We start from the raw sequence: 10,529 nt of genomic DNA on the forward strand, positions 1-10,529 counted from the left end.
TGGTGGAGGAGGTGGTGATGGTGTTGGAGGAGTTGGTGATGGTGTTGGAGGAGGTGGTGATGGGGTTGGAGGAGTTGGTGATGGGGTTGGTCAGTCCCACTCGATGCTGTATCGGTACAGAGCTGGCTCAGTCCTGCTGGCAGGCCAGGAACCTGCCTGAGCTGAAGTCACATAAAGCTCTGGGCCCTTTGGTCTCTTTCTGCATGAAGTGACTACGGTTGTTCTCACCTTCTCCTTCCAGCTCAATCTGCGCCGTAACCTGTCAATCGGGAAGAGGGAACTGTTGCACCTGGCACCAGGCGAGGCTGTGCACCATATCATGCACTTTGACCCTGCGGATGAGAGTTACCTCTATGTTATGACAACATACCAGGTGAGCGGAAAGTGAGATTCTATATATATACCAGGATTCTATATATAAACCACCTTGAACCACTCGATTAGAGTCCAGCCTGGAACTCACTCCTGTTACTCAATGCATAACCCCCCTGAACCCCATTGATTTGATTCCAGTCTGTAATACATTCCCAGGTATCTGCTGTTTTATATAGATTCCCATCTATAGCTCACTCCCAGATATCTGTTATTCTATATATAATTGCCCCGAACCTTTCGATTAGAGTCCAGTTGTGTAACTCACCCTGGGGATCTGATAGGCTGCCTGTTGAGTTTCCAGTATTTATGTTGCCACTGCTTTAACCTGTGCTCAGACTGATCCTGGCTGCCCTCACCCTGTGTCTTATCAGCAATAACAAGTCTATCTCCATCAGAGGTGGCCCATTCTGCAAGACTAACCAACCAATCGTGACTTCACTCTGCCTCATTGTGTCATTATGGGATCTTGTCACTATGTGGGTTGTCATTGGTCACCCCACCTGGCCAGTGACTGATCAGGGGATCCTGTCACTGTGTGGATTCCCATTGGCCACCCTGCCTGGTCATTTACTGGCTATCTCTGCCCCACGCCCTTTGATTCCTCCCAGTGGTCTTTCCCCAGTCCACCTCTCACTTTTGCACCTTTGCTTTCTACAGGTTAGTCGGGTGAAGGTCGCTACGTGTGGCCAGTACCTGACATGCCAGGAGTGCCTCGCAGCAGACGATGCCCACTGTGGATGGTGTACCCTGGAGAGCAGGTACAAAGCTGGTCAGGATGCCCAGGGGATGGTTAGCTCTTTACTCTCTCGGGTTTTTTGAGGTGATGGCAGGTCAGTCTTTCAGCTGCAGTTACGGCATGATCCTCATCTCCTGATTTCCCCCAACCTTTCTCAAGCGTCAATCCCAGTTTGGGAATGTTCAGTGTCCGCAGGTTGCCAGACTGGGGCCGAGGTGTGGAAGTTGCCAATCGTCACTGGGTTTTATGTCAGGAAATGCTTGCCTATGGCATGCCAGTGGGCCTGGCTCCAATTGTAACATGATGCCCCCTTCCCCCACAACCCCGGTTCTACCATTCTCTCCAATGACAACAGTTTCCCTCTATCCTGCTACCCAATCCTTTCATCATGGTTTCAGCACAAACTGACCACCTAAACCCAGGAGAATAAAAGCCTCCTCATTTAGGAGGAGTGAGGAGGAGTCAGGAGGAGTGAGGAGCAGTGAGGAGGAATAAGGAGCAGTGAAGATTAGTAAGGAGCAGTGAGGGAGAGTAAGGAGCAGTGAGGAGGAGTGTGGAGCAGTGAGGAGGAATGAGGAGCAGTGAGGGAGAGTAAGGAGGAATGAGGAGCAGTAAGGAGGAGTAAGGAGCAGTGAGGGAGATTAAGGAGCAGTGAGGAGGAGTAAGGAGCAGGGAGGAGGAATGTGGAGCAGTGAGGAGGAGTAAGGAGCAGGGAGGAGGAATGTGGAGCAGTGAGGAGGAGTAAGGAGCAGGGAGGAGGAATGTGGAGCAGTGAGGAGGAGTAAGGAGCAGGGAGGAGGAATGTGGAGCAGTGAGGAGGAGTAAGGAGCAGGGAGGAGGAATGTGGAGCAGTGAGGAGGAGTAAGGAGCAGGGAGGAGGAATGTGGAGCAGTGAGGAGGAGTAAGGAGCAGGGAGGAGGAATGTGGAGCAGTGAGGAGGAGTAAGGAGCAGGGAGGAGGAATGTGGAGCAGTGAGGAGGAGTAAGGAGGAGTGAGGAGGAGTGAGGAGCAGCGTGGAGGAGTAAGGAGCAGTGTGGAGGAGTAAGGAGCAGGGAGGAGCAGTGTGGAGCAGTGAGGAGGAGTGTGGAGCAGTGAGGAGGAGTGTGGAGCAGTGAGGAGGAGTGTGGAGCGGTGAGGAGCAGTGAGGAGCAGTAAGGAGGAGTGAGGAGCAGTGAGGAACAATAAGGAGCAGTGAGGAACCATGAGGAAAGAAATATCTGACTGAAAGAATACTGGTCCTCGAGATAACTCAGCGGCGGCTCAGAATATGCTGGGAATCCAATGGGCTCACTAACACCCAACACAGCTTTGGACAGCATGACTGTAAAATGTAAATAGGGTGGCACGGCAGCACAGTGGTTAGCACTGCTGCCTCACAGCGCCAGAGACCCGGGTTCAATTCCTGCCTCAGGCGACTGTCTGTGTGGAGTTTGCACATTCTCCCCGTGTCTGCGTGGGTTTCCTCCAGGTGCTCCGGTTTCCTCCCACAGTCCAAAAATGTGCAGGTCAGGTGAATTGGCCATGCTCAATTGCCCGTAGTGTTAGGTGTAGGGGAATGGGTCTGGGTGGGTTGCGCTTCGGCGGGTCAGTGTGGACTTGTTGGGCCAAAGGGCCTGTTTCCACACTGTAAGTAATCTAATCTAAACTGGCTCGTTTGGCACACTACATATAACACAAAACCTTGTCACAGCAGCAACTATCCATGTGTGAGGCTGCTTTGTGTGAGTTAGACAATGTTGGATTCTCTCGTACATTCTTCTCCAGCAGTGACCTTGATCTCTCTGGCAGGTGTTCCCTGCAGCAGGACTGTGTGAATTCCAGCGAGCCGTTGTTCTGGACCAGCCTGAGCTCTGGTGTTCAGCTGTGCCCCAGCATGAGTATTGTACCATCGGAAATCGATGCAGCCAGCGTGGCCCAGCAGGTACCTGTCCAGCAGCTTATCCAATGGCTGCAGCTATAGCTTCACTGTTTGCAATTTCACCAGCTCAATTTGAGGTCAAATCAAAAGGCCAGGATCTCTCGTATTTCTGCCCAAAGCTAAATATGTTCAGTAATAGTCCTGACCAGTTGAGAACAAGGTGAGATATATGACCACAAACCATAGGAGTAGAACTAGGCTGTTCAGTACACTGTGTGTGCTCCACCATTCAGTGAGGTCATGGTTGACCTGATTATCCTCAACTCCACTTTCCTGCCTGTTTCCCATAACCCTTGGTTCTCTTTCTAATAAAACATCTATCTGTCTCAGCCTTTAACAACGCAGCCTCGACAGCGCTCTGTGGTGAAGAATTTCACATCTCCCACACTCACTGAGAGAAGAAATTCCTCCTCATCTCTATCTTCAACGGGTGACCCCTTATTCTGAGATTATGACCCCTGTTCCTAAACTCTCCCACAACAGATAAACCACCTCTCCACATCTACCCTATCAAGTTCCCAATCAATCTGATATTCTTCAATAAGGTTCTAAATTCCAATGAGTGTAGGCCGAATCTACTCGACCTCTCCTCGTAGGACTGTCCCTTCATACCCAGGGAATCTTCTTTCAGACTGCCTCTCATATTTCCTTGGATAATTGGTCCAAAGCTATTCACAGTATTCCAGCAGAGATCTGACAAGTGCCTTGTGTTGTTTTAGCAAAACCTCCCTACTTTTCATACTTTCCATACTCCGCTAAACAAAGAGCACCATCGATTAACATTCCCTATTACCCACTGAACTTGGGATGCTCGTGTCTTGTGATTCATGGATGAGGACTCTGTTCCATAGCTTTTGCACTCTTTCTGAGTGGCACGGCGCATAGTGGTGAGCACCGCTGCCTCACAGCATCAGGGACCCAGGTTCAATTCTAGCCTCGGGCAACTGTCTGTGTGGATTTTACACATTCTCCCCATTTCTATTGAGTTTCCTCCGGGTGCTCTGGTTTCCTCCCACAGTCCAAAGATGTGCATGTTAGGTGAATTGGCCATGCTAAATAGTTTTCAGGGATGTGTAGGTTAGGTGCATTAGTCAGGGTAAATGTAGGGGAATGGGTCTGAGTGGGTTAATCTGGTGTGGACTTGTTGGGCTGAAGGGCTGTTTCCACACTGCAGGGATTCTATGATTCTCTATTTAAATAATATTCAGCCTCTCAGTTCCTGCCAGAGTGTATAACTTCACATTTTCCCACCTTATATTCCATCTGCCACATTTTAGCCCACTCGCTTAATCTGTCTCTAGCCTTCTGCAGACTCTGTGTGTCATCTTCACAGTTGCCCTGTCACCCACCTTTGAGTCATCTGCAAATTTGGCAACAGCACATTTACTTTCCGCACCCAAGTCATTAATATGTATTGTAAATAATTGTAGCCTTATCGTTGATCAGCACAGTAAACTTGTCAGACATGATTTTCCCTTCACGAAACCATGCTGATTCCATTTGGTTAGATTATATAGTTTAGATTAGATTAGATTACAGTGTGGAAACAGGCCCTTCGGCCCAACAAGTCCACACCGCCCCGCCGAAGCGCAACCCACCCATACCCACCCTACATTTACCCCTTACCTAACACTACGGGCAATTTAGCATGGCCAATTCACCTGACCCTGCACATCTTTGGACGGGAATTGAACCCGGGTCTCTGGCGCTGTGAGGCAGCAGTGCTAACCACTGTGCCACCGTGCCGCCCAAATGGTGGCGCAGTTCTAAATGGTCTGTTGCTGCATCCTTTATAATAGACTAAAACATTTTCCTTCTTTAGGCTAACTGGCCTATAGTTACCTGTTTTTACTGTCTCTTTTCCATTTTAAATAAAGATATTACATTGGCAGTTATCCAATACTTTAGGATTTTTACACCATCTAAAGGAACTCTGGATGATTACTACCAGTTCATCCACTATCTTTGTAGCGACTTCCTTTAATATCCTAGCATACATCCCATCAAATCTGGGGGCGTTTCTGTCTTTAGCCCCATTAGTTCCCCAGCACTTATTCCCTAGTGATCATGTATTTATTTCTGTTCCTCCTTTTTCCCTTTGAGTTTTGGAATGCTAATAGTGAAGGTTGATACTAAAGTATTTTATTCAACTCCTTAGTCATTTCCTGGTTTGCCAGTAATATATCCTCAGCCCCATTCTCTAAGGGGCCTATGTTAGTTTTGGCTCATCTCTCTCTCCTTTTTTATATATGTTTCAATAATCTTTTGCTGTCTGTCTTCAGACTTTTGCAAGTCTGCCCTCAAAGTTTATTAGCTCTCATTGTTTTTCCGGTTGACTTTTGTTGGTTTTTATAACTTGCCCAGTCCTCTGGCTTATCATTCGTCTTTGCCAAACTTTTTTCAATTTGATACTATCCTTAACCTCCCTTGTTAACCAGGGTTGGCTTATTTCTTTCCCAGAATCCCTCTTCCTCAGTGGAATATATCTTTGCTGTGAGTCATGAACTATTTTCTTCAATATATGTCACTGTTCCTCACCTGTCTTTTCTGCTAAACAGAGAGCTGCGCTCTCATTCCTTGTGATTACCCTTACTTAGGTTTTACAATGTTGCTGCCGAACCAAGTTCCTCCCTCTCCACTGAATGTTAAATTCTAGTTATGATCACTGTTTCCAAGGGGATCATTTACTCTGTCATCATTTATTAAACCTGTTTCATCACACATCACCAGATCCAAAACAGCCTGGTCTCATATTCTCCTGAATATTCTCGATGAATTCTTCCTCCTGGCTTTCCCTGACAATCTACACAAAGACTAAAGTCACCCACAATTAATGTACAGCTTTTGTCACATGTCCTCCTTATCGCCTGATTGATGCATCCTGACCGATAGTGAACACACATTAACCATCCCGACCGATGGTGAATACACACATTAACCATCCTGACCGATAGTGAATATGGAGAATAACCATCCCGACCGATAGTGAATACACATTAACCATCCCGACCAATAGTGAATACACACATTAACCATCCTGACCAGTAGTGAACACACATTAACCATCCCGACCGATAGTGAACACACATTAACCATCCCGACCGATAGTGAATACACACATTAACCATCCCAACCAGTAGTGAACACACATTAACCATCCCGACCGATAGTGAACACACACATTAACCATCCCAATCAATAGTGAACGAGCTGAGTAATAATCCTGACTGATGGTGAATACAGTCAGTAATAATCCTGACTGATGGTGAATACAGTCAGTAATAATCCTGATTGATAGTGAAGACGGTCCTTGGCGGTTATGTCACTGATGCTGTAATCCCGAATCCTGGAATACTGTTCCAAACAAATGAGTTCTCCTCTCGCCAGAGCAACTGGATGAACTGGAAATCAAACAGTGATTCCCGTCTGGATGAGGAAGCCAGTGTGCATGGTCTGGTGAGGGTGAAACTATCAGCTTTGTGGTTAAAAAAACAGACCCTATGTGGGTTAATTATTCCCCTTAACGTGACTGAGTGTGAAAATCAGTTTGGTCGTCATGCAAACCATTTGGTGGTTCTATTCACAAGGTGCTGTATGAAGACAGGTTGTTGTTGTTGTTGTTGTTGTAGCATTGCTAACTAGGCTATTGCTTTAACCCCACCAGAACATCGGAATCACCATCCATGGGAATGTGCCCCAGCTGATTGGGAGAGACGTCTATTGTGTTTATGGGGATGAGGAGAAGACCCCAGTCACTGTCTATGAAAATAACTCCGGCCAATCCCAGTTAGTTCACTGTCCTTTCCTGAAGAAGGATAAATACTCCATGTTCTTGGTGGACAAAGGTACGGAGTCTTGTGGGCTAGCGAGAAAGAGAGAGAGAGAGAGAGGAATGAAAGACCTCTTGTGTTACAGGGCGGTGAGCATAGAGCTAGTGTGGAAATGTGCCATCGCCCATACGCAGACCATGCAAGCGTGGGAAAGACTCTTTGAAGCATTTACCTGCAGCTTAATGCGAGGCTGATGAGATTTACATCTATGCTGTGACCTCCCACCCATGTCGTTTCTCTTTCGTGCCCTGTTCTGTCAGAATGTGCCCAGGAGCTCCCTGCCCTTCCTCCTGTGCTGTGTTGGCACAGATTACTGAAAGAGTCATGCTGCTCCCCTTGAATTTCCCTACAGGTTTCCCCACTCCTGACAGCTCTGCACCCACCATTCCTCCTCCTCCCCCTTACCTTCGCTCTGCTCAGCTGGCTTAACTTTTCAAGCACTAGTTTACCCACAGAGTTCAGTTCATTGGGCACTGTTTAATTCACAGGGTTCAGTTCACTGAACACTGGCTAATTTATAGGTTTCATTTCACTCAGCACTGGCTAGTCCACAGACTTCGGTTTACTGGGCACTGGCTAGGTTCTCAGGTTTCATATCCCTCAGCCCTGGATAACTTACAGGTTTCCATTTACTGAGCACTGGCTAATTCGTAGGTTTTCGTTCACTGGGCACCGGCTAATTCACAGAGTTCACTTCACTGGGCACTGGCTAACTCTGGCTAATTCTCTTTAAATGCTCTGGAAATGTTAGAACAAAAGCAATAGGTCTCCTTCAATCCATAATTCCTCACTGTCTCTGTTACTAGCTCTGTCTCTCAGCTCTTTCCAGTTGGATAACACACCCAGTAACACCACCTCTGCAGTTTTCTCAGAGAGCTGCATCTGGCCCAGGGGATCTGGTCAAAGGCTGGCCAATCGGTCACTGTTCCATTTAGAGACAACCTTGCTTGTTCCATCAAATTCTCAAGTTTGTTCTGAAATGGCCACCAGCCACCAGTTGCTGACCCAACTGCACTACAGTGAGCTTTCTAATCGCCTTTTCCTTCTTAGCTGTCCACCATCCTGGCAAAGTCAGGTCACATGGCATTCCTTGGCGCCTAATGATGACATAAACAGGAAACCATTTTTCAATATAACCCCGCATTCTAAGAGGACATCACATGCAAGAAATGTGTTTTACAGTCCATAGAGAGTCCTGTTTGTTTGTGTAATATTGAGATTACAGAAACCTGGTTAACATTTGCTGCTATATTTACTATGTACATCACAAAGTCCTGACTAACAGCAGTTATCTCATATTCAGATCATGCTCTGTTGACGGTCTCAATTGAGGTGTTGAATCGAGCGATCATGTGGGGAAATTTAACCATCTACAATTGTGAGAAAACGGGACAGGTTTACCCCAAAACAGCGTAAGTCACTGTCACTTATCACCTGTCACTGATCCTGTCACCATAGCCCAGAGACAGAGGAATCTCCAGTTATCGTACCGGCAGATCATGGATCACATAATTTAGAGATGGGATGGAGATTAAAGAGACTGGAGTTGCAATGGCAATGGAAGCTGGGACTGGGATTGGAGACAGAGATTGGAAACTTGGATTAGGATCAGAGATTGGGCTGGAGATTAGGATGGAGACCAGGATTAGGATTCGAAACTGAATTAGGAGATTGGGATGGAGATAGGATATTTGGGTTTGGGATTGGAGATTGGCGACTGGGTTGGGCAACCAGGATTGGACATTGGGATGATGACGGGGATTGGGATTGGAGGCTGAGTTGAGAGACTGAGATTGGTATTGGTTTAGAGACTGGAATTGATTGGTGAAGGATTGGGATTCGAAACTGAATTAGGAGATTAGGATGGAGATAGGATATTGGGTTTGGAATTGGAGATTGGGATTGGAGATTGGCGACTGGGTTTGGCAACCAGGATTGGACATTGGGATGATGACGGGGATTGGGATTGGAGGCTAAGTTGAGAGACTGAGATTGGTATTGGTTTAGAGACTGGAATTGATTGGTGACTGGGATTGGAGATTGGGATTGGAGACTGAGGTTGAAAATGGGATTGGCGATTGGGATGGAAACTGGATTAGGGATTGGAGACTCTCACAGCTTAGATTACAGCTTAAAAATACGGGGTAGACCATTTAGGACAGAGATGAGGAGAAACTTCTTCACCCAGAGAGTGGTGGTTGTGTGGAATGCTCTTCCCCAGAGGGCAGTGGAGGCCCAGTCTCTGGATTCATTTAAGAAAGAGTTGGATAGAGCTGTCAAGGATTGTGGAATCAAGGGTTATGGAGATAAGGCAGGAACAGGATACTGATTAAGGATGATCAGCCATGATCATATTGAATGGTGGTGCAGGCTCAAAGGGCAGAATGGCCTACTCCTGCACCTATTGTCTATTGAGACTGGGATTGAATATTGGGATGGAGACTAGGATTTGAGGCCTAGGTTTGGAGACTGAGATTGGAGATTGGGAATGGAGTCTGGGATTAGGATTGGAGACTGGGATTAGAGACTGGGATAGAGATTGGAGACGAGAATTGGAGACTGAGATGGGGAGTCTTGGATTAGAGTTGTTGCTGGGAACAGAGACTGAGTCAGTGCAGTGTGAATCAGATAGCGTGTTGCGAAATCTGTGTGCTAACATTGAGGATGTGGAGCCTGAGAGTACAGCTCAGTCCACTCTTTATGTCAGATTGTACAGTCCCTCCACTTTCTCATCATGACCTGGAGTAACCCCACAGCTGTCTGTTGTTGCGGCATCTGTACAGACAGCTCATAATTTACAGCTAGTTCACAGTGCATCATCAGGACACTGCTGGCTCTGAGGAAAACCACTGGCAAATGGTGTCCGTTCTCCTGGGACAGTGGTGGGGGGTGGGAGGGAGATTATAGAGCTGCTTGAGACATATGCACATCATCAAGTGACGCCTAAAATGATAACCAAGTCATTTTTGTTCCAAAGTCAAGTCCCAATTTGTTTTTAAAGTGAGAGTTTGAAACATGCCTGCAAGTTATTAACAAGCAAGTTAAAGTTCACGCAGTACTGTTGGGAAATACAGCTCTTCAGAGAGGGGATCGAAACTCTCAGATTGTGACAACCGCAGTCACAACCGATTATTGGCCTTTAACACGGATATTTAGGTTACAAAAGGGATATTTAATCAGATAAAAATGAATCTGCAAACCACAGACTCCTGAGCAATTTTTAAAATATCAACTGTACCATATTCTTCGGGATTGTTTGGTTCACTGGGACATTGTGTACTGTTCCAGACTGAACGATAGGGTTAAAATGAAAATTCCGGCACCTCGATTGAGTTTCATCTGGTAAATATTCAGGTTTTTAAAAAATGGACAGTATTCGAGTGGCAGAGTGGGTTGTATGCAATACTACCTTTATATAGACACTGCCCACTGCTGGGGGAAAGGGGCTGGAGTTCTCCATACAATTGTAAATGACTGGGAATTTCCGTTTGTTACACTTGTTACCCACGGATTTTCAACGGGGCTCTGTCTTTCAGTAGGTGGGGGCAGGGGGGGGGGGGGGGGGGGGGGGGACGGATGTGGGTGGTGTTCAGGTACATAGTTTCTTGGAAATTGCATCACTTGGAAGTTGGAAGTTGCTCGACAGGGTGGTTCAGGTGGCATTTCGCAA

General features: G+C 46.8%; 1 protein-coding gene across 1 annotated transcript in view; it reads left to right on the forward strand.

The window, feature by feature from the left end:
• Positions 1 to 10,529, forward strand: part of plxnd1 (plexin D1) — a 114,914-nt gene that overhangs the window by 25,902 nt on the left and 78,483 nt on the right. Inside the window, exons 3-7 of the mRNA XM_043708651.1 lie at positions 242 to 373; positions 1,033 to 1,133; positions 2,900 to 3,032; positions 6,694 to 6,874; positions 8,163 to 8,271. Coding sequence (XP_043564586.1) covers positions 242 to 373; positions 1,033 to 1,133; positions 2,900 to 3,032; positions 6,694 to 6,874; positions 8,163 to 8,271 — 656 coding nt within the window. The remainder of the gene's footprint in view (positions 1 to 241; positions 374 to 1,032; positions 1,134 to 2,899; positions 3,033 to 6,693; positions 6,875 to 8,162; positions 8,272 to 10,529) is intronic.

Source organism: Chiloscyllium plagiosum, chromosome 18 (genome assembly GCF_004010195.1).
Source record: "Chiloscyllium plagiosum isolate BGI_BamShark_2017 chromosome 18, ASM401019v2, whole genome shotgun sequence".
Lineage (NCBI taxonomy): Eukaryota > Metazoa > Chordata > Chondrichthyes > Orectolobiformes > Hemiscylliidae > Chiloscyllium > Chiloscyllium plagiosum.